The following is a 25,367-nucleotide window of genomic DNA, read 5'->3' on the forward strand; positions in this document are numbered from 1 at the left end:
AAAAAAAAAAAAAAAAAAAAGGGAAAAAAGAGAGCATGGTGGGGCTTCTCTCTTCCTTAACTGGGTGGATTAACAATAGTTCTGCTCAAAGTTGCTCTCCAGGGCAGGGCTGCTCAGGTCGACCTGCAGAAGCAAGCTGTACACTGGACATTAGCAAAGGCAATTTTTCTCCAAAGATCAAGAGACATATACTGGGTTTCACTGATTGCACCCACTCAGGGCACCAAGAGTTCTGAGTTCCTTATTCCTGGGCAAAACATCAACCCTGTATCTAGGGGAACCACTGCCCTCTGCCTGGGTCTACAAAAGTCTTCATTTTGGAGGTCTCTGGGCCTTGCTTATTCTACTGATTGACTCTCACCTGCAGGGCATTGGCAAGAAAAGGGGTTCATGGATATGCACTGAAATTGTCATCTTTCCCAGTATTTGGTATTTTCTTCCTGTGTATGTCACAGTTGTTCTCCCTGAACTTAAAAATAAATTAACAAGCACAGGCTATATTGAAGGTGAAGAGGAGATGATTTTAAAATAAGATCAACTATTTATAAATTTACTTAGAATATAACACAAGCAAAGTGTATAAAATGATTTACCAGTTCTTCTGAATGCTCATTTTAAAGCAAAAGACCTATGTACGAATGGGTGCAGAACACTGTGGCACAAAGTCCATATTTGGCTTCCCCAGCCTGCAATGTGAGAAATTCCTTTTACCATAATAATATTAGGGAGGCTCTGTCCAGCCAAGCAGGGTTCACTTTCTTAAGTCATAGAGGTTTATCAGGTCAGGCAACGTTCAGAATCATTTAATCTCACCTTTCATCATTCATTATGGTAGAGATGAGGCTATCTACTTCTAGATTTATGTGTCTGTAATTGTTTCATATTGTTCTGAAATGAAGCACTGTTAAGTTTACTCCCCAGATAATCCTTTGTTTCTGTAAGTTCGTAGAAGTTACCTTTGTCATCACCAATGTAATATAGACTCACAAGTAGGTATTATAACTCAATTCTGAGATTCCCTCAGCTTTTTATTCACCAATGATATCATAACTAAGTATTCTGCTTCATATAGCCCAGCTGTATCTCCAGCCAGGGCCTGAGGCCTCCTCTTAGGCCCCTGCCCCATTTGATCACTGACCTCCCCATCTCCTCCTGGATCTCTTCCCCACAGAGAGAGCAGAGGAGTGCCTTCAGAAGCCAGCGGCAGCTGTTGCTGCCAGTACTGCCGAGAAGCCGAGCACCCACACCCACCCTCGGTACCTTTCTCTCCACATGCCCCTCGGCTGGCACTGCAGGGTGGCTAATGCCCAAGTTAACTTGATACTCCCAGCCCTGTCAGAGTTTATGACCTCTTAAAAATTGAAACTTATTTATTCCCCAGTTAGGTTTCACATTGCTGGTACTAAGACAAGGTCATGTCTTAGGGAAAGAAATGATATCTCTTTCCTGAAAATAGTGTACTAAGATTCTGGCACCTCTTCCAGCATGAGATTTTTCATAGCTCGGTGTGTATTATGGCAGTGCAGCGTGATTAAAGATTCTGTTATTCCAGTTCCAGATAGTTTTTATTTTGGATGTGCTTGAAGTGTTTGTTCACAACGTCGCTAATGTTCTGTAGAAATAAATCAACAAAATCAATTCACTTGCTTATTCATTCCAATATTTAACAATTTATTTTTACTATCTACTAAAGAGAATGGAAGATTTCTAGGATTGACAAGATTTGGTTTCTGATTTTAAGAGTCTTACTACCTATCTGGTGGAGAGACAAGTACACACATAAATATAAGCAAGGTTTGAATGTGGGTGGTGTCATAAGAAAGATATAAAACAAACTCTATGGCAATGCAAAGATGAAAGACTTTATTCAAGAAATACCTATCATCTGAGATATACTTTGAATGATACGTTATATTTTCACAAGTGGATATGTGAGTTTGGGACAAGAGCTGGGCATTTCACATTAAAGAGCAACACATGGAAAAGCCTAAAGGTAAAGAGAGAGACACACAGAATAAATTTGGGGATAACAGCCAGGTGCAGTGGCTCACACTATAACTCCAACATTTTGGGAGGCCAAGGTGGGCAGATTGTTTGAGCCCAGGAGCTCAAGACTAGCCTGGGCAACATAGCAAGACCCTGTCTCTATTTAAAAAAAGAAAGGAAAGAAGATAAATTTGGGGACAATATATAGTCCTGCGTTACCAAAAAATAAACAGTATAAAGGAAACTATTGAAATAAAAATCTGGAAAAGTAGACCTGAGGCCCTTGCCTGCTAGGTGGTGGTGTTTGCCTTTTATGCAAAGCAGTAGGAAGCTGTTGAAATTCCCTGACCATGAATGAGCAGATTGGAACAGGGCTTCGGGGCTGTCATTCTTGCAGTAGGTCTTTAGCTGGATATGAGGGAGCAAAGGCTTAGGCAATGAGGTCAGTTAGGATGTGATTTTATGTCAGCAGGTGAGAGGCAATGGTGATGAAAGGCGAAGGAAGGAAAGAACACCAGAGGGGTTGTGAAGATAGAATTGGTGGCATTTACTACGAGAGCCTAAGGAAAGGGAAGGAAACACAGATAACTCCAAGCCGGTGGGCCTGGACCTTTACCCTCAATAAGAATGGCAATGGTAACCAACATCCTGGAGGCAGGAAGGGAAAATCACCAATTCATTTGGAGGCAGGAAGAGCTAGGAGTGTGGGCAAGTGACTCAGGTGGTGCTCCCTTTAGCAGAAAGGTTGAGTAGATGACTGTTTAGTTAAAGGACTGGCATTTTCACAGATATGCCTTGAAAGTGTGTAAATCTGTATTTCTTAAATGCTTAGCAAGTGAAGTCCTTGACAGCATTCATCACCTGCATGAACAGAATTATTTATTGTGCTGTGCTCCTGTGCATGGTATTCCAGGGGTTGGAAAGATATGGGCAAAGTTTTGTTTTAAAATTCACTCTTAAAGAGCTGGAGTTTCTTTCATTAGTAGTAAAAGCAACAAAGGGTTGCCTGAAGCAAAAGTGTTAAGAAAGAAACACTTTCCCTTTATTTTTTCCTTAAATTATATGTGAATGGACATGCCGCAAAACAGCAACCATGATGACTAAGGAAGCCTATGTAGACTTAACAGCCCTTATAAAATAAAACTCACATTACCCTGACTCACTTTCGTGCTATTGTGCCACAAAGGAATTAAAGGTAAGCAGTTCACACAAATGAATTTATTGATAATCATTCTGCCAAAGCACACATCTTTAGTTCTTTTTAATTGCTTCTTCTCATGTATCTACTGCTGACATCAGCATTAATATTTTCATCAAAATAACATGATATGTTATCTGCTTAGGAATTTCAATAGAATCCATAGAATTGATGGATGACCAACTGGAACTCTTTTCTGCTACATCAACTACAACCAACTGAATGATATCCATCAATATCCAGAGAATGATATGCTTTAGTAATGAAACTATTCGTTCATTATATTATTTCAACCACCACTAACTCCCCTTGCTCTCCCTCCAACAATTATATTCACAATTTTGCTTTTTAGAAAGCAAAATTTCTGAATATTTTGCAGCTCTCGATGAAGCTAATGTCATTGAATTCCCCCCTCTAAATATGCCAATCCAGTTACATCTAGGGCTGGAAATCATCTCTTATTTCCCATTTAGCCTGCTTCCTCCTCAATATCCCAGCCACCACCACCTTCAATCTCCACCATCACTAAATGAGTCCTTGAAAAGTTTCCCCCTGCTTCCTGCCTGTAGGAGGCTAAATAATTGGTCCCAATTATGTCCACATCTTAATCCCCAGAGTCTGTGAAAATGTTGTCTTACACAACACAAGGGACTTCACTGATGAGACTGAATGAAGGATCATGAGATGAGAGATTATTCTGATTCATCCAGATGGGTCTGATATAATCACAAAGATTCTTATAAGAAGCAGCAAGAAGAGAGGAGCGAGATAAGATTTTATACTGCTCGCTTTGACAATGGAAAAGAGACCATAAGCCAAGAAATGTAGGAGGCTTATAGAAACCAGAAAAGACAATAAAACAAATTCTCCCTTAGAGCCTGCAGAAGGAATGCAACCCTGCCAACCCCTTGATTTTAGCCCACAATATGTATTTTGGATTTCTGACCTCCAGAAGTAGCAGGGGGATAAATTTGTGTGGTAAGAGCCTAAAATTTTGGTAATTTGTTTCAGCAGCAGTAGAAAACTACTATATTACCTCTCCATATGGTCTGCCATAAACTCAATACCATAAAGATGTGGATTGTCTGTCCAGAGAAAGGTAACTTGCATGATCAACATGTACCTTCAGTTGCTAGTAGCTGGTGAATTGGTGCTAATAATGCTGGTTCAGTGAAGAAAGGATGAGGTGCAATACAGATGGAGCTTTCACATAGTAAGCCCCACTGCATGTTGGACATCATGCTCAATACTTCACGTCTGTTATCTTTCTTTTTTTTTTTTTGAAACAGAATCTTGCTCTGTCATGCAGACAGAGTCTCGCACTGCACCCAGGGAGTGCAGTGATGTGATCTCAGCTCACTGCAACCTCTGCCTTCTGGGTTCAAGTGGTTCTCTTGCCTCAGCCTTCCAAGTAGCTGGGATTACAAGCATTCACCACCATGCCCGGCTAACTTGTGTATTTTTAGTTGAGTTAGAGTTTTATCCTGTTGGCCAGGCTGGTCTCAAACTCCTGTCCTCAAGCAATCATGCTGCTTTAGCCTCCCAAAGTGCTGGGATTACAGCGTGAGGCACAGTGTCTGGCCACATCTGTTATCTCTTTAACATTTTCTTCTTCATTATCTCTGTAAACATCTTTGGCACATACAGTGCTTATCTTGGGTATCTGGTGGTCTTCATGAACTCATTATTTGATGATTTGGGAGAGTCTTAAATTCCTAAACTGGACAATCTTTCCTTAAAGAAATCGGTAGCCAGTGGTCATCAGCAACCATGAACCAGTTCAGCTCCCTTGAAAGCCTCTGAGCAGAAGAGTCACAGATTCCAATTTCCCCTCCCAGCAGCCTGAGCCTCAGAGTTATTACTGGCATCCACTCTCAGAATGGGACCACATGTGCCTCTAAGGCCCAGCTCTCAGTTGTGGGGGTTTTGCTTTGTGTTTACAGGGGAAAGGTGCATTTTCTGAAGGGATAAATTACTTCCAGCAGGACCCACATTCTCTCCAGGAGTGTGGCCTCCCCAGGGTCGGGTTGTTCTGCAAGAGAGAAATGGGGATTGCAGACAATGGCAAAAGTAGATGATTTAAATTGTGTTCAGGAGGAAAAAGCTATTAAACTTGCTGCTGATTTGATAAATAGGTTTTGTGAAAGAAAATATTCAATAAGGATTCCTACACTTCTTCCTCAAGAAATAAGAATGGTATAATGCCATTGACAGTTACCAGAGATGAGAAACAAGAGTTATACTTGTGTCATTTTTATTTATTTATTTATTTTGAGACAGGTGGTGTCGTGCAGGCTAGAGTGCAGTGCTGAGAACACAGCCCACTGCACCTTTGACCTCCCAGGCTCAAGCGATCCTTCTGCCTCAGCCCCCCATGTAGCTGGGACTACAGGCACGTGCCAACACACCTGGCTAATTTTTGTATTTTTTAGTAGAGATGGGATTTTGCCATGTTGCCCAGGCTGATCTTGAATTCCTGAGCTCAGGTGATCCTCCTGCCTTGATCTCCCAAAGTGCTGGGGTTACAGGCCTGACACACTGCGTCCAGCCAACGCTTGTATTATCTTCTAAAAAGGCTTTAATATTGAATGCTCAGGCCATTTTGATTTTTTTTTTTCTTTTGCCTTTTAGAATGACAAGGAAAGGTCAGCAGTGTCTTTAGTTTAGGTGTAGGGCTACTTTCAGGGAAAACTGGTATTTCATCTTCTTATAAATAAAATCTGGCTGGCTTGATTTTTCTATTTAAGATTTGAAATATTCATTTCAAGCAAGTTAGGGTTAGAGGAGGTAAAAGGCTATGAAATCTCCTGTTTTTATCTTTCTAGAAGGATTTATGGAAGAAGGGCTATGGAATTTGTTCCCAAAGACTGGCTAACAAAGATTTAATGGGACTTGATCTGTTCTTTCTATATGTTTATAGCTTGTTTTGTTTTTAAGTGTCTTCTTTTTAACCAAATGCTACAACCAGGAAACACAGTTTGTCTGGAACATCAACACATGTTCTCCATGTTCTTCCAGGGAATTTAGTCTCCTCATTGGTAAATTATACACAATACCAGTCAGTGAGTTTTAAGCCCTGGCACTCAGGTTTCAGGGTATCTGGATGTCCCAGGGTATATCAAAGAGACCAGTGCTCAGAGATAAGATACGTGACCACATTTTTAGGGGCGTTAGTGGAATAAGCCTTTATTATAACCCCTACCAAGTTATCAACAATATGTGAAGCACTGTTGCAAGCAGCTTCTTCTGGGCTCTTGCACAAACAAAGATAAATAGAAAATATCTCTTGATGAAATTGGTCGTTTGTCTCTCCAGCTGCCCCATCTGCCTCATGTCATCTCCATGCAGGAGTTTCTTTTCATTTGAGACACCGTATCTCTTCTTCCAAACTCTCTCCACCAATTAACACAAGAAAGGTCCTGATATCATCATTTACACGTGGTTGAATCTTATTTTTCATGTGTTAGGAACTCCAGGTCTTTCTATCTTTAAGAGTTACTTGAATTTCCCTAGGACTCATCCACCGAATGAAGTCACTGACTCATAGATCTGGCCTGCAGGAATAGATTCTCCCCACACTCCACACCAATCAAAACCTCACCATGTTAATTCTTGGATGTTTCATGTGCTCAGAAACAAGTCTGCTCATGTTCTTCCATTTGGCCTCCCTGTTACGGCCTGTCTTGCCTCAAAAGCTATTTTTAAAAGGCACATCCCCTCTACCTTGGCTTCTGAAAACGATTAGGAAAATGTGGCTTTGCAGAATAGGGTGCAGTGTGTGGGTGCCTTCCCAATGCACAGCTTCAAGGTACAAGGTGACATTTCATTTCTTTCAGTTTTCCCTGTGTTCAAGGTCCTTTACTGTATTTCGTGAACTAATGGGCTAAAATTTTCACAAATTGCCACCTAAGCCTTCACAAAACTTTGCTTTGGCCTTTGATCTCACCAAAATCGCCTTGAAGACAGTTCCTTTTGTTTTTCCCTGCCATGTTTGCTTCATTTAAAAATAATAATAGCATATGATTGATACCATTAAAGCCTTTAATCTAGATTTCCCATTTTCTTTCTTTATTTTTTCCTTCCTGGAGGCAACTTTGATCACCTGAATGGGTACTTTTCTCAAGTGTATTGTTTATGTGATTGCTACCTTGTATGAATTTGTAAGTTACATGTTGCACTGCTATGCATATTTTTAAACATTATACAGTTGGTATTATACTATATATATTATTCTCCAGTTTAACTTTTCTTGCTTAATTATGTTTTTGAGAATTATGTATGTTGAGCATATAGTTCTGTTTATACTCTACTGTATAACAATGCCACAACATACTTGTCCATTCTCTTGTTAGCTGTTATTTAAGAGGTTTCTAGTTTTTGGCTATTATTGACTATGCTTCACTTATTAGGTTGGTGCAAAAGTAACTGTGGTTTTCCCATTGAAAGTAATAGCAAAACCACAATTACCCTTGTACACCAACCAAATAGAATAAGGATGTGTTGTTCTTCGGAGCTCATACTTAGTTATGGTTATCACTGAAGGTCATCTACAATTTGGGAGAAGAGTAGAAGAAAAAAAGTGGCTTTCCTGGAATATCTGTTTCTTTCCTTTTGTCTTCTACCTAACTCTAACGCAACTTTTCACTTCCTCTCTCTCTACCACCAACACTCTCATACATTGCCAACCCAGAGCCCATCCAGATCTTAGATTGGCAATACCTTGCTTTTGGAATTAGGAAGACCTAAGTTGAAGTGCTGCCTCGACTTCTGTGAAAGGTTGAACAAAGCTATATAGATAATTTAAACCTCATTTTTCTCATCAGTAAAAATTTGAGTGATATTAATGACATTATAATGTTATTGTGAGGATTAAGAGATAATATCTGGGGCATTATGGTGGACTGCACCCTTCCTATAGAAAGATGAAGTATATCTCCTCCACATGAATTTGGGGGTGGAGCGGGGCTGGGTGAGGGGAGGTCTGTGATTAAGAGCCTCTCCATGTAATTGCTCCAGCAGAGTAATCTGCTTTCTAAACAGGAGCTCAGGCCTCCCAGAGACTGTTCCTAAAGAAGGGAAGTAGAAGCTGCCAGTCTGATAAGTATTAAGCCTGGGAACTCGTGCAGGGTCTTTTCCACCATATTCTATTACTCAAAGCAGCAAAAGATATCGTGAATAGCCTCCTAACTGATCTTTTCAATAATAACTCTTCCCTTCCTTCAAACCTGTTAATTTCCACTGCATTTAACATACAGTAACTTTACATGTGGAAGGTTCTGAATGATTGTTTTCCTTTCTAAACCACCTTACACTACCTTCACCAGTTCACTATCCCTCAGCTCTCTTTCAGGTTTTGTGCACATTAGCAGATCACCCAAAAACTCAGTGGCTCAAAACGACACCTTTTTTTTTTTTTTCTTCTCATTATCACGGGGTGGATGGGTGGATCGTTCTATTGGTTTTACTAGACTTATTCACTGAGTGAATTTCAGTTGGGTGGCTGAATGTCAGTTGGAACAGCTGGAATGCCAGCACCTTGCTCTCCAAGTGGTATATCCTCTTGAAGGAGAGAAGACCAAGCAGGACTTTCCTACGTGGCTCATCTGCGTTCTTAACAAGCACTCATCAAGCCTTTGCTTGTGTTGTTAGCTGATGTCTCATTGGTCAAAAAAGTCATGTGGCCATGCCCTGAGTCAGTATGGGAGGGACTACATAAGGGCGTGGATACCCGGAAGCAGAGTTCATTGGAAGCCATTAGCGTCAACAAGAGCCAAATGCCTCGTTTCATTTCCTAGAATGCATCGGGCTCTCTTCTACTTTAAGGTCTTTGCGTAGTCCTCCTTTTAATCTTTCAACAAATATGTAGGCACCCTCAGACGCTGGACCAAATGCTCAGAGCTCTCAAGAATCTTTCCTTCTCAAGACGGCAAGCACATAATAAATATGTGCAAAACTAGAAAAGATAATTTCAGATGATTACAAAAGCTCCGAAAAAATAAACTGGGGTAATGGGTAGAAAGTGACTGGAGAGTGGAGAAGTGAAGTTTAGCGAGGTCAGGAAGGCCTTCCGAGGGGATGGCACTCAATCTAAAAGCTGTTGACGAGCAGGCACAGCAGCGAGGTGTCACAGAGGAGGAGTGTTCTGGCCATACCTCAGCCTCTGTGGTGGCTGTCCTGTCTCCTCCTGCTTTCCTCCTTGTAAGTAGCCCATTCCTGCCCTTACTACTGCCAAGCAAGTTTATTCCTTTAAAAAATGCACCACAATTCAGAGTGGTTTTCTGTTGCTTTCTTAAGTCCCCATAAACTATAATACTAGTGGAGATAGAGTTGTGTCTGTATGTTTCTTGAAATTTTCATAGACCTACGCTTAGTTGACACCCAAAAACAATTGCTAAATGAATAAATAAATGCATTCACATAGTGCAGGCTGAAAGCACGACCACAGATACTTAGGGTGAGACAGATTCCTGTGTCCAATTCCTCATGGGCACGGACTATGCTTGCCCGTCTCTCAGTGGGGACCAACCCACTATGCAAGTTCTTTTTACCATCCTGGGGCCTTCATTTCAGGGGCTCTGAGGTCAGTTGCTATCCTGTCTAGCCTAGTGGGTTTCAATAAATGTTAAGTCCCAGAGACAAAGCTTTGGAGCCTTGCTCCTTTTCCCTTTAGGAAGTCTGCCGGGATTCGTATACAAAATTCCTACCACTTTTCCCTGCTACTTTCAAATTTGAAATAACAGCAAAAAAAGAGATTTTATTCCATTTCATTAAATATCACCTCTCATGAACAATGATCACAGCTATCAATCATACAGTAAGTACCAGGTAACTAGACACCTAGCCTATATTATCATTAGCCCTCGCCGCAATTCTGCAAGGTACGATTCTTTTCCCCATTTTTCATATAAGGAAACAGAGGCTAATAGAGATGAAGTAATTTCCACGATAATTCTCAGGAGTAAAAGGTAGATCAGGTGTTCAGGCCCACTTGAGTCTGGATATGATGATCTTCCTACCAGACTCATTGTCTTTGTGTTGACCCACTCAACATGGGGGATAAAAATACAGCTCCACCATCTCTTATCTCCAGCTCTGAATTCCAAAAATTTCTAAAAACCAAACATGTTCCTGCAAACACCTGACCTGATTTGACCTGAACTCATCTGTGGTCATAACCTGACCTGACTTGAAGCTATTTATAGTCTTTATTTATTCCAATTAGTATGACTATTCATACATTTGCTCCAAAAATAGTAATGTGTTAAATTACAAGGTGCTCCCCCAGACCCTGATAAGGGCATTCATATATAATATTTGTGTTGTATTGCTTTCAAAAATCTGAGAAATTCTAAGTTCTGAAACGCATGTGGCCTCAGGGTTTTCAGGTGTGCAACTGGAATTCTGTAATTATAAATTATATTTGTGAATGGTTTTATAGCTCACACAGTTTGTAAGAATTGAGGAAATTTTATTTTGTTTTCCTCAAGTACACAAAGAGGAATTTAGGAGATTTATCTGTGCCTTATTTTCTTACTTTTCTATAAAGCAGTTTTATTCCTGATTTCAGGCTATTGATCATAGTTGATCCCAACAGTTTTGAGTCATTTCTTCTCACAGAAAGATATTTAGTTTTAAAATTAAGTAAAGTAAAAAAGAAAGAAAGCACTTTTAAGAAAGATAGATATTCACTTCAGTTAAACTAACTTTAAATTTTTAATTTCCTAAAATAATGGCTTAGAATAACACTAAAGTGAATATACTGAATGGATCCAAATATTAAAATGTATTATGAAAATAGTGGATAAATATTTTTAAATGTAAGAAAATAATTAAAAATATCTTGCATTTATCAATTCACAATTTATAAAACATTTTCACCTACCTGATCTCATATATAATAATTATTGCTATCATTATAGAAAAGTTGCCATTCACTGAGTGCTATCTTTACATGAGACACTTTATACACTATTACTCATCCTCATAATTGTATAAGGTTGCTATTGTTATTTCTACCTCACCAACAAGAAAACTGAAGCTTAAAGAGGCTAATATATTTGCTTCCAATTGCGCAAATAGAGGGTGAGTACATGAGGAAAGCTGTGTGTAGAAGGCATTTTCTTTTTGGTATTTTATTATTACCAACATATGATAACATTCAATGTGTTTTTAATCTCAAGGTTCCTGATTGTGATGGAAAAAACTTGTGCTGGAGGCACAAAACATAGGATCAAAGATCAACACTGCCACCCTGACATGGGACTTCTGGCAAGTGACAAAATATTTCAACTTCAATCTCCTCATTTGTGACATGAAAAACATTATATTCAGTCCAAATGTTGTCATGGGAATTATGTCAATTATTAGAAGGATTAAATGCTAATAAAGGAGGCCAAGAAAGTCATAGCAGGCTGAGGTTCCTGATCTTTCAATAATAATAAGAAAAAAAAACCAGACCTGCAATTTATCACTGATAAAAATGGCTTGGTTCACACAATAAGATTAGCCTCCAGTTACGTTAAAACAAAAGAAATAAAATCATTTAATCACTTTTTTAAAAAACAAAAGTATATATATATTTTTTAAAGTAAAAATGTAAACCTGGGCCAGGCATAGTGGCTCATGCCTGTAATCCCCCTACTTTGAAAGGTCGAGACAAGAGGATCGCTGGAGCCCAAGGCTTCAAGACCAGCCTGGGAAACATAGCAAGACTTTGTCTCTATTAAAAGTAAAAAAAAAAAAAAAAAAAAAAAAAGCTAGATATAGTGGCATGCACCTGTAGTCCCAGCTACTCAGGAGGCTGAGGCAGGAAGATCGCTAGAGCCCGGGACTTGGATGCTGCAGTGATCATCCCACTGCACTCCAGCCTGGGTGATAAAGGAAGACCTTGTCTTTAATTATTTTTTTAAATTAAAAAAAATAAGTGCACAGGTACATTTGGTTGCTTTCTCACTAAGCTTTAAAGTTTCTTTCTTTGCATATTCACCTTCATACTTAAGTTAGAGAAAAATAATTTTGGGGTGATGTTTCTCCCCAAAACATTGTGTGTACCACTTCTTCCTTTGCAGCTAGCTTTTTCCGCACAGCAATCAGTGATTTCATTTACTGCATTTCTCTCAGCCTTTGGTCCAACCAGTCACTTGAGCCTGAACTCAACTAGTGTTCAGTATCAGGCCATGCAACAGAGTTAGATAAGGTCCTAGAGTAAAAGCTGGGCTGAGATGACAGGAAGGGGAGGGCAGAGCCGGGGCATGGTCCTGACACAGGCAGCAGTCAGTGGCTATGACATAAGACCTGTGATTTGACCATAGGTCAAAGGCAAGGTCACAATCTATGCTGGAAGACTGGGACCAAGGTCCAGAGAGCTGAGTTGCTCTGGATGGCACAGGACAGAATGGAAAGCAGGCATACAGGTATAGGTTGGACATTCAAGCTAACCTAAATCTAGCTTCCAGAAAAGACAGGTTCATCTATGTGGATTCCAGGACATTACTAAGGTACGCTCCCTCAGTTTTAAAACTGTGCTCACAAAACTTGTTTTTTTTCTTTATATTAAACACAAAAGGTGTCCTGGAGAGCTCTTCATAAGGACAATGAGATTGCTCCTGCCTCCTCACTACCACACACTCCCTTCAATCAGAAGCTTGTCAGCTACCTTGAAAGATCTCTCTTCTCTGTTGTCTCAGTGACTTCCACTGGTGACTCCAGCTTGAATCTGCTCTCAGCCATGTAAAAGTCGTCCTTGTTCTATAAGCTATTGGCTTTCCTTTACTTTGTATATGTGTGAGGAAACAGATATTTTTTAAAGAGCTCTAAAAACAGATCATCCAACAAGATTTTGTCTTAGCACTTTTTCTGGAAGTAAGAATGGATGTCTCTGCTAAAAGTGGTACTCTGGAAAAACTGAATTTCCTTCCATTCAACTTTGTTTTTAAAGAAATCTGTCACCTTTGCCTCTCTCTAGATATGTTTTTCCTTATATTAAAAAAGAAAGAAAGAAAAACTCGACCAGGCCCAGTAGCTCCCGCCTATAATCCCAGCACTTTGGGAAGCCCAGGTGGGTGGATCACTTGAGGTCAGGAGTTCGAGACCAGCCTGGCCAACATGGTGAAACCCAGTCCCTACTGAAAATACAAAAGAAAAAAAAAATTAGTTGACATGGGCCTGTAATCCCAGCTGCTCTGGGAGGATCTCTTGAACCTGGGAGGCAGAGGTTGCAGTGAGCCAAGATCCACGTCACCGCACTCCAGCCTGGAAAACAGGCTGGAGTTTTTTCTTTTCACAAAAAAAAGGGGAAAAAAGTATATATTACTTTTCCCTTCCTCTCAGGATAGTCATTAATCTACGTAGTGAGAAGACATTGAGTAGAACAAAAATCCATGTATTTATTTACAAAGTATTTATATTACTAGACTATTTTTACTTTATCCAGTAGCAGCCCTCTCCATATACAAGGAAATGTACTATTCATAACAATGAGAAATAACCTAAATGTCCACTGATTGAAGAATGGCTAAATAAAAAATGGCAATCCATAAAACAGAACGTTGCAAAGCAAAATATATATATATATATATATATATGTATATATATATATATATATATATATATACTCTTCGGAATATGGCCAAATTCCAAGATAATGTGTTATCGGGAAAAAGTAAAACTGAACATTGTAAAGCAAAAAGAAAAAAAAAATTACTGTTTTTGTAGTAATAGGGCCAAATTCCAAGATAATGTATATAGAGGGAAAAGTAAGGGACAAAAAAAGTATATACAGTATGTATTATTTGTATTTTTCTCAAAAGAGCAAAATAATACATGCAGTTATACCCATGTATAAGCATCAAATATCTTTTTAAATGTATGAAATACATTGATAACTTTGGTTTTCTCTGGGTCAAAAAATGGGAGAAAATTTTTTATTTGGTATACTTTTATGCCTTTGAATTTGAAAGTACATGAACATAGTACCCGTCCAACAAAATTAAGATCATAAATAAAAATATCCCTGGGTGATTTTTCACCACGTGTGAGAAACTCAAGATGCAAATGCTACCCAAGCGAGCTGAGCTGCAAGTCTACAGCCTCAGGTTAGTTACTAGTGTGGCACAAGATTAACGGCCCATGTTCTTCTTGCTTTCACTTTTCTCCCGCTTGAGCCAGATATTTCTCCTCAGATTTTTGACCACTGGAAAGCACACAGTGCCCTTTGTTTCTGGCTCAAAGCAGCGTTTACTCTCCCCTCCGGGGCTTGGGACCCTCGGCAGTATTATTCCGAGGCCTAAGCTCTCAGCCTCTGGTCTAAGCAGTCACTTGAACCTGAACTCAACTAGTGGTCAGCCTCAGGCCATGGAACAGGCTGGGATAAGAGGGTCCTGGATTAGAAGCTAGCCTGAGTTTGTGACCAGTCTGCCCAACATGGCAAAACCCCATCTCTACTAAAAATACAAAAATTGGCCAGGCATAGTGGTACACACCTATAGTCCAAGCTACTTGGAGGCTGAGGCATGAGAATTGCTTGAACCTGGGAGGCGGAGGTTGAAGTGAGCCAAGATCATGCCACTGCACTGCAGCCTGGGTGACAGAGTGAGACTAGGACTCAGAAAAAAAAAAAAAATGGAACTGGGGGCTGAGCTGGCAGGAAGTGTACGGGCCGAGTACATGCATGCATCCTGACACAGGCAGCAGTCAGTAACTGTGATAGAAGACCAGCCACAGGTGAAAGGCAAGGTCACAGTCTAGATTGGAAGACTGGGGCTAAGGTCCAGAGAGCCTAGTTGCTCCAGATGGCACAGAACAAAATGGAAACCAGGCACACAGGTACAGGTGCACATTCAAGCTAACCTAAATCTAGCTTCCAGAAAAGACAGGTTCATACATGTCTATTCCCGGATGTAACTAAGGGATGCCCCCTCACATGGTTTTAAGTACTTTTCCTACTGAGAACATGGAGAGAGGGAAGGATTCTGCACATGCCACTTTTAACATGTAGCAAGGCCAAACGTGATTCTCTCCCCTCCCATGCTCAGTGCTGTCTAGTCCAAATTTTACACCCTAAGAAGCAATGGATCACTGAGTTCAAAACATACTATTTCTCCATCCATAAACTAGGTAGAAGGAGGGTTGGGTTGAATTCTTTTGGTGAAGACCTGATGTTTAAGGAGATAGGTTGGTGACATTAATGGTAATGTGTAACTATGAGTTACAAAATCAACCCATAGCTAATTTCAACCACTAGAAGTTATGGTACTTGACACAGTGCCCAATTGCCATGGTACTATTTGTTTTTCCTTGTTCATATTATGATGAGAGGATAAAGCTGTGCTCAAATTAGCTTCATCTAGATACTGCAGTTCAAGTCTTCCATCAGTAGCTGCATTTTAATCCTACTGAGATTAATAACAATACTAAAAATCTTTATGGTATGCCACTGAATCATCGATCTTTGCATTAGTTCAACAGCAGCCTTACAAGTAACAAGGAATAAATCCTGTGCTTGCCTCTCGGTTTTCTGCAGAGGTAGTGAAAAGCACTGGATTTTCAAGCTCACTTTGGAAGAGGCAAGTAGGAAGGAGACTGAAAGCTGATCATAAATCAGTAAATCAGTTGCGTTAGGCAGGACACCTGCCCTGTCAGTCTCAGCTACATCCAAATGGAAAAACGGGTGATCTAGGATTACCCGCAGTCAATGCCAATGACCAAGGCACTAAAAGGTCACATCTAATATGGCTGGCATTTCTCTCCCCCCGGGCTGTTTTTTGAGTGGATGTCATACTCATCTCACACACAAGGCATGTCCATCATGCTACAGCAGTGCTGTCAATATTGGATCTAATAAAAGACACCCTATTTTTCTTTCCTGCAAACTTCATTATACCTAGCTGCTGCTACAAGATGATTCCTTTTCTTCTTGCCACTCCAACATTAGATTTTAGGGACGTGACTCTTTAAGCAAAGTTTTATTTGCCACCTCTGATTTTAAAGTTAAAATGAGCCTTTTAAGAACATTATATTAACCAAAATAAACGACACAGTGAGCGCTATACCCAGAAGTGGCTGCATAAAGCCGCTACATAAACAGTCAATGCTGCCTTGGAAGAAGCCACTGGCCTTTACTAACAATATCATGTTCACCAGCAAACAGTTTGGCACTCTGTGTAGTATCAGAAGTTGGGGGAGGACTAGAAACACAATCTTAGCACACAAAAATAAATGTGGATAAAAAAGTGTAGCAACAGCTGTTGCCAGCTGCAAGCAACCATGCAGTAAAATCCTGTCCAGCTCTGCAGGGGACTGTATGAGGACTCCAGGAGCCTGAGACAGGAGCGACAAAGGCCGCATTGTAAGAACATCGAATGTGAACCCTGGCTAGCAAGCGCCCCTAGGAATTACCAACAGGAGGAATTGAGAACATTGCCAAGAATTCATCTTCCCCGGGTAGAATCACTACAAAAAAAACACAGCCCTATTTGTTCTAAGAGGCCCACATTCATAAGCTTCATTCTAACTGAGCTTGGTTTTTAGCCACTGAGGCCCATAAGAACTCCTTTGGACAATGTTAACCTCCATTTTAAAAAAGCGTTATTGCCACTAACCTGTAGAGGTGTTTTTCCTGGAGTTCTTTCTCACCAGACTGGTTCTGGCTGCCTCCTGGGTGATGATGGAAAACTGAGGCACTTGCCAACATGTCATCCCCTCGTTTTGCAACCCTCAGGCAGTTGCACAAAGTTTATGTGGAACTTTACCAACTAGTTAAAGGCAGAGTCCAGGGCAGTCTTAAGGGAATTAGGACTACTGCAATGACCAGGTGTTGCATATTAAGGAACTCCATCACAGGGCCAGATAAACTAGATGGAAGGGAATGCAATTAAGAGCCTTTCATTCAACACCTTTTCACTCGGGGTTTTGAAATGCAGAGGCTTTCAAGCCACACTTGAAAACTGTTGCCTAAGCAGCCTCCCCAGAGTTTTCTGATTCCAGAAGCTAAAAGAGCCTTAAGAAACCACAGGAGAGGCCGGGAGCGGTGGCTCACACCTGTAATCCCAGCACTTTTGGAGGGCAAGACGGGTGTATTGCCTGAGTTCAGAAGTTCGCGACCAATCTAGGCAACACGGTGAAACTCATCTCTACTAAAAAAATACAAAAAATTAGCCAGGCGTGGCGGTGCGTGCCTGTAGTCCCAGCTACTCGGGAGGCTGAGGCAAAAAGAACTAATTGAACCTGGAAGACTGAGGTTGCAGTGAGCCGAGATCGTGCCACTGCACTCCAGCTTGGGTGACAGAGAGAGACTCCATCTCAAAAAAAGAAAAAAAAAAAAAGAAAGAAACCACAGGAGAAGCTGCCCTGCACTCTTTCTATGGGAGTCAGGAGTCACTGTGGATAGAAGAGTAACACTGTAGCAGAGATCTTTAAGAGGACTTAAAATTCTTCACTTACTTAGAGCTAAACCCATCTTAAAAATCTGCTTATTTTCTATGTTTAGGTAACTCTTATTTGCCTGGAGCAACTTGAAAAAAAATTTAGAAAGAAAAATAAGAAATTTAGAATAAGACATGGCCTTGACCTAATATAACTGACCTTCACCTTTCTTAATATTTTATACTTGAGAACTTACCTCTTCACATTTACATGTAGGATTTAGTTTAATCTACAGCAAACAGGTATCTATTAAGCAAGTGTTTTAATTTCAGGCCACATAAAATCATTTGAACTATTTTGTTTTATATCATCATCTATTTGAGAGTTAAAATCAAACTTTTTTTTTGAGGCTTACGTTGATCATTTATATTTGCACAGAATTTTATGAGTTATTTATTTATTTAGACAGAGTTGTGCTCTTGTTGCCAAGGCTGGAGTGCAGCAGCGCAATCTCAGCTCACAGCAACCTCTGCCTCCCGGGTTCAAGCGATTCTCCTGCCTCAGCCTCCTGAGTAGCTGAGATTACAGGCACCCACCACCACGCCCAGCTAATTTTGNCAGGGTTTCACCATGTTAGCCAGGCTGGTCTCAAACTCCTAACCTCAGGTGGTCACCTGCCTTGGCCTCCCAGAGTGCTGGGATTACAGGCGTGAGCCACTGCACCCAGCAGAATTTTATGATTTAAAAACATTAATGCATGTTATTTTCTTTTTAGGTGAAAAATGTTGCTTCATAGTGTCAATTATCTGTTCTATAAGGACTCAATTCCCTGAACAGTTATAAGATACAATACAAAGATAAGATACAAATAGTGTTTTCTCAATTTTAAAAATAAATATGGAGATAGTACTATTAACCTACCCAAGTTATTGATTTGTGCAGTAGACATTCCCTAACCATTAGCATAAAAGTTCACAAGACATTCTCTGAATATACAGTGTCTTTCTGAACAGTAATTTCAATAAGCATGACAGTCAACGAGATAAACTTAAAATTTAATATTTTCAAAAGCATGAAATTATAAGACATTGTAAATGCCTCTATGCTGTGTATTAAAATAATTACATATGCAGAGCTGAGTTGGTTGTTAATAAGAAACACTCATTAGCAGATTTAACAACTGAATTAAAAATAAATTATTCCAAGACAGGAAATAAAAGGTTGAAACTTTTCTTAAGTTACAGTGATAAAAGCCATAAGAGTTATGGATTTTTGAAATTTATATGTCAAATGTTCAAACTATATTTGAAGAGTTAGATTTCGACACTTACAAAGTGTCAAAAAACTTGTCACTTAGAAAGATCAGTGTTCTCATTCTCCCAGTAATGACTAACAGACACAGACGGGTCACTTCATTCCTTCCATTAATAGAACTGAGAGAGGAAAGGCTTTTTCCTTAATCCAAAAACAAGCATGAGTCTACCTATAGCAAAGCTCATTCACATGCCCGAATATCAGTGTACCACACAACCTGAGTTCACATCAGTGCTTTAGTAAGTATAGTCCCTGCGAAACATTCTGCTCTTCTCCATCTTTAAAAATATGCAATAGTTGAAATTTAAAATGACCATTTAATTATTCTCCCTACAAGTGTCTATTGAGCACTACTTTTTTCCAGACATGTTAGAGGTGAAGAGAACATGGTGGTGAAAAACTTGATCAAGGTCTCATCATATCATAGAGATGCCATTTTAGAGATGGTTATAGACATTGAGCAAGTAAACAAATTAATTTCATAATACAAGCAAAATAATTTCAAGATGCGACAAATGCTATGAAAGAAGTAAGATATAATAATATAATGGAGTGACTGGGAAAGGGAGGATATGTGAATTTGGAGTTCAGGAAAGTCATATCTAAGCAGGAGATATCTGAGGCTATGCAAAGGTCTGGGAACAGAGCAATCCAGACGGCAGGACAGCAAGCACAAAGATGCTAAAATGGGAAGAAGCTCAGTCTGGATGGAGACAAATACAGACACTGGAAGGAATAAAGTTACCAACACATCTTTGTTACAAGTGATGAGAAAGTCTAACTGAGAGGAAATGTTAGCTGTGAAATCCGGATAACCCATCCTGCCATTTAAGTTGATTAATCAGAATTTCTAGTTGTCTCAATGCAGAAATGTCCAAGCTAATATCACCATTTTCCATGACCCGCTTCTCCACTGGAAATAAGATTTATCTTGCCACCCCAAGTGATACCATTTCTGGAGGGGCAGGGAATTTAGGGAGCAATGTGAGAGTCATGCCAAATTTAATAGTCAACTAACAGACACAGACGGGTCACAATATGTATTTTCTCATTGTAGGGAATATATGAATCCCAGGAAAGGCCGTTATTGTGGTGGATAATAAGCATTACAGAACAGCTATGGCTTTTTGGAATGTGGTCCTGCCAAGGTGTGAATTTTTCCTTTCAGTGGCATTTAACAGATCTCGTCCATAACTAGGCACGGATGACACTCTTCTTCACTTTTTGTTCCTTTTATACCAGAGAGTTACTTTCTAAGTACAAATTCAAATTAGAAACTCACCAGAATTTATTTGCTTCCAGAAGAGTTCATGTCTTTAATTTTAAAATATTAAATTAAAATTAGAGGAAAATCTCAAAGGAAAAAGAAGAGCAAAAGTTAAAATAAGAAATACTAAGGCTCATAAATATAATTTAAAAGTGACTTAAATATATACTTAAGACACTGAAGAAATGCTTTCTTGAAAAACATTTTAGGGTACTACAAAAATCTTTCAGTGAAATTAATTGGTGTTACTCAATAAACAAATGTAATAATCTATTATATATATGTATTTTGAGATGTAGTCTCACTCTGTTGCCCAGGCTAGAGAGCAGTAGCCCGATCTCGGCTCACTGCAGCTCTGCCTCCTGTGTTCAAGTGATTCTCCTGCTTCAGCCTCCTGAGTAGCTAGGATTACAGGAGTGCACCACCATGCATGCCTGGCTAATTTTTTTTTTTTTTTTTTTTTTTTTTTTTTTTTGTATTTTTAGTAAAGACAGAGTTTCGACAAGTTGGCCAGGCTGGTCTCGATCTCCTGACCTCAGGTGAAGCACTCACCTTGGCCTGCCAAAGTGCTGGGATTAGAGGTGTGAGCCACTGCACATTCTAACCTAACCTCTAGGTCAGCTGTGAGATCTGAATTAGATAGTTATTTTAAAGAACGTAACAGATGAAAATCATTCAATAAACTGTGACTTTTTCCCACCTATACTGACACCCCCCAGCATGGATACAGTGTGAAATCTTTCTCCTTAACACTAATAATAAATTGTATAGCACTTCTGATACTTCTATTAATAATTAAGCAATTCTCTATAAAAAATTATTTCTGAACTTTTGCGTTACCTTTCTTAAAAAGTAGATTTTTCATTAGCCTCGTTGCTCATGAATCAGTTTCAAGTACATATAAATTATCAGAAAAATCGAAAAGCCTTCAACATGTGCTGACACATTTGATGGTCTTAGAAAATAAACTTTTAGTTTAGAAGAGAAGAGGCTGAGTAGATTGAACTTTTTCCTAGTAGGCAAAAGTAGCTCAAAGATCATTCCTAGAAAAGTATACTGGGAGGAGGCTGTTGGTGAAAGTGAAGTGAATACAAAATTAAATATCTTGGATTTAGCATAGATATTCAGCTGAGAGAAGCAAAGTTTGTAAGCAGAAAAAGTGGGTTAAAAGTAAATGGTATAAAGGGTGTTTGCACTTATAAAGCCTCATTAAACTTTATATCCTTTCTCTATGTAATTTTCTGCCTGAGGCAGTAAACTAACCCACCCAGGGTACATAATAAAATAAAAGGTGATAATAGTTAGGCAGCAGATTCACTCTACACCTAAACCTTTAAATGAATTACCATTCCACATGAATGGTAAATTTTCATGTGATGAATCATCACATAATCATGTAATGAAAGGGGGTTGCTGTTTTTCAAATTTGTTAATTAACAGAGTAGTTCAATTTAAAGTTACTTTTTATAAAGTATACACTATTAGGAGGCAAATTATCTGGCAAAGGGTAGCCTGCTCCTGTCACTCCGTGAGCTTCTGGAGTGAAGTAAGCCCAAGGATGAAGCCTGACTCAATCATCTTGAGCCAGACCAAGCCACATCACCTAATCAAATCCTCCAGAAAATAGAATCAATTAGAGGGCAGTGGACAATTATTGACAGTGGAAGGTGAAGAAAATATATTAGCTTTGGAATTAGACAGATCTAGGTTTAAACCCCAGGCTTATGGGATATAAGCAGCCACTTGCAAGCTTTGTAACCTTGAAGAGGTGTCTTCACCTCAGTAAGCCTCAATTTTTATTTTTAATGTAAAACACTTTTTTTTTCCAGAAACAGGGCATCACTATGTTGTCCAGGATAGTTTGGAACTCCTGGGCTCAAGAGATCCTTCCACATCAGCCTAAAACACAGGTTTTAATGCCCAATTTTGTCATAATAAGAATTAAATAAGTTAATATACATAAAGTTTTTAGCATGGCAGTTGATACCTATGGGCCTTAAACAAATAGTACTTTGAAAAAAAGAGTTCCCTTTAAACAATATCTTCTTATGCTTGCTAAAGCCATAGGGTGGGAGCTTGGGCTTCTTCCCATTCTGTGGATGTTCATGACCACAACCCACTCTGCATATGAGGCAACGCACCATCATTAGCTGCGAAGGAGCAAACAATGTGTCTCCAGTCAGCCTTAGTGAAAATTGCTCCCGATCCCTCTCTTTTTTCAGGGGTTGCAGCAGCTCAGACAAACCTTCCAGTGTGAAAAGAGGAATGGCTATCATGGCATGAGAAAAGCATCACTACTGAAGCTTATTTTTCTGCTTATCTTTTCTTTGAGCATGTTTAGAGCTTTGAACATGTAGAACTGGCCAGAGTCTGGCACATCCTAATCAGTTTTCTTTGCCTTCCTGAAAAGTCCTGTGTACCTTCTCATCACTCAGTGGGCATCAGTTCTCATCTTGGTCCAGGCTTAACTTGGACTTAAGAGTATTGTAAGCATACAAGGAGACTTAGTGTGGCATCTGGTGGAGGTATAGTGAAGAAGGCAACTGGATTAGGAGGCTAAAGTCTTGGCTTCTTGCTAGTTATGGCAAAGTACCTCAACATATCTCAATTACAAAATGCTAATTGTTATTACATAGGATTTGTGTGCATATGTGATGGTGAAATAAAATAATAAGAAAGGAGTTTATAAATTGTATAGAACTATTACAAAAGAAGGCTTTTATTCTAGTAGACCTATTTGATGTGTAAAAAATATTGAGCTATATCTAACATTAATAAAATCTTCTCCATTTATGACTTCCAATATTGCTCCAAAATGGACTTTATTCTTACCCTGTATATCTATAGACTGTACCATTATAAATAGTATTATTAAATGATTAGTAATTTAATTATCTGATTTTAAATTAACATTATAATACTAGTTCAGATCAGTCTGGAAACACACAAAATATTCTCTTAATAAATTGCTTTTGCTTATATTGCTTAAATAACTAACATGGGTAGAACTGGAAATTTTAAGTGTACAAAGTATTTTTTCATTTAGGGAATCTAAAGAATTGTATATGATAACATTAAGCCATATCTTCTACTAACATGAGTGAAACAGGACTTGGCTTTATAAAATCTAGGATTTTATAATTCTCTTTTACAATATAAGAAAATAAAGCAATTGTAACTAACACGGCCCTTTAGAATTTTTTACAACACCTTTTTCTTAGATATGTGTACTCCCTGATAAGCAGAGATGATGAAATAATGGGCTATTAAGGGCAAATAAGTTTCCATAAAAATGCCCAAGCAGGGATATAAGGCATCTCCTGCATGCACAGTTGCAGTTAGTGATTCCAGGTATTATTTTTGTTTTCAGAAAGAAAACTCAATAGAAGATAATGGCGAGTACAGACTGGGGATATGATGGCAAAAATGGTAAGAGTTCTTCTGTTTATATTATATAATATAAATATTGTATCAAAGGATAGCTTATTCTTAGTTCCAACAGAAGAGATATTAAGCATCTAAAATAACCGTACAGCCATAGGTTAATTGTTTGAAGTACCTGCTTTAAATAATTATAATATCTTTGGATGTATTCTTAGCTTTTGGGGCATGGCTGTTGCATATCTCAGAGATACTGCAGGTTCAGTTTCAGATCCCTATCATAAAGCAAATACCACAGGAAAGCAAGTCACATAAAATTTGGAGTTTTCCAGGGCATTTAAAAGTTACGTTTATACTATGCTGTTGTCTATTAAGTGTGCAATAGCATTATGTCTAAAAAATCTATATACCTTAATTAAAAATACTTTATTGCTAAAATATGCTAGTGATCATTTGAGCCTTCAGCACATATTGATCTTTATGATGGTGGAGGATCTTGCCTCAATGTGGATTACTGCTGACTGATCAAGGTGGTGGTTGCTGAAGGTTAGGAAGGCTCAAAGTCATCCACGACTTTGGAATCAACTTCTTCCAAACTCCTGTTAATGTTGATAACTTGACCTTCTCCCATGAATTACGAACCTTTATGCAGAATGGTGAATTATTTCCAGACAACTTCAATTTCCTTTACCAGATCCATCATAAAAAAATTATTATTTATGGAAACTATGGCCTTACAGAATGTATTAAGTAAGATTTGAAAGTTGAAATTACTCCTTGATCCATGGACTGAAGAATAGATGCTGTGTTAAGAGGGCATGAACATAACATTAATCTTTTTGTACATTTCCATCAGAGCTCCTAGATGACCATGTTCATTGTCAATGAGCAGTAATATTTTGAAATGAGTCTTTTTTTTTTTTTTACTGAGGAGTAGAGCTCAACAGTGAGCTTCAAAATATTCAGTAAACCAGGCTGTAAACAGATGTACTGTCATCTAGGCTTTGTTGTTCTTTTATAGAGCACAGATAGAGTAGTGTAAGTATAATTCTTAAGGGTCCTAGGATTTTCAGAATGCTAAATGAGTTTTGGCTTCATATTAAAGTCAACAGTTGCACTTGACCCTAACAAAAGAGTCAGGCTGTTTTTTAAAACTTTGAAACCATGCATTGACTTCTCCTCTCTAGCTGTGAAAGTACTAGATGCTATCTTTTTTTCCAATAGGAGACTGTTTTGCCCACTCTGAAAATCTGTTGTTTAGTGTGGTCGCCTTCATCAGTTGTCTTAGCTAGATCTTCTGTATAACTGTCTGCAGCTTCTGCATCAGCACTTGCCAGTTCACCTTGCACTTTCATGGGAGATGGCATTTTTCTTTAAATCTCATGAACCAACCTCTGCTAGCTTCCAGTTTTTCTTCTGCAGCTTCTTTGCCTCTCTCAGCCTTCACAGAATTAAAGAGAGCTACACCCTTGCTCTTACTAGCATTTAGCTTAAGGGAATGTGTTTGTTAGTTTGATCTTCTATCCAGACGACTCAAACTTTCTCCATATCAGCAATATTGCTGCTCTGCTTTCTTATCATTTGTGTGTGCCCTGGTGTGACACCTTTAATTTTATTCAATAATTTTTATTTTGTATTGACAGCTTGGCTAACTGGCACAAGAGGTCTAGTTTTGGGCTGGTCTCAACTTTTGACATGCCTTCCTCACTAAACTTAATCATTTCTAACTTTTGATTTAAAGTGAGAAACATTCGATTCTTCCTTTCACTGGAACGCTTACAAATCATTGCAGGGTAATTAATCAGCCTAATTTTAATATTGTTGTCTCAGGGAATAGGGAGACTTATAGAGAGGGAGAGA

General features: G+C 39.0%; 1 protein-coding gene across 1 annotated transcript in view; it reads left to right on the plus strand.

The window, feature by feature from the left end:
• The window catches only part of CA1 (carbonic anhydrase 1), a 45,259-nt gene that overhangs the window by 11,113 nt on the left and 8,779 nt on the right, over positions 1-25,367 (plus strand). Inside the window, exon 2 of the mRNA XM_017521809.2 lies at positions 23,497-23,555. Within this exon, the coding sequence (XP_017377298.1) occupies positions 23,519-23,555 (37 nt within the window). The 5' untranslated portion in view covers positions 23,497-23,518. The remainder of the gene's footprint in view (positions 1-23,496; positions 23,556-25,367) is intronic.

Source organism: Cebus imitator, unplaced genomic scaffold (genome assembly GCF_001604975.1).
Source record: "Cebus imitator isolate Cc_AM_T3 unplaced genomic scaffold, Cebus_imitator-1.0 Scaffold22, whole genome shotgun sequence".
NCBI lineage: Eukaryota > Metazoa > Chordata > Mammalia > Primates > Cebidae > Cebus > Cebus imitator.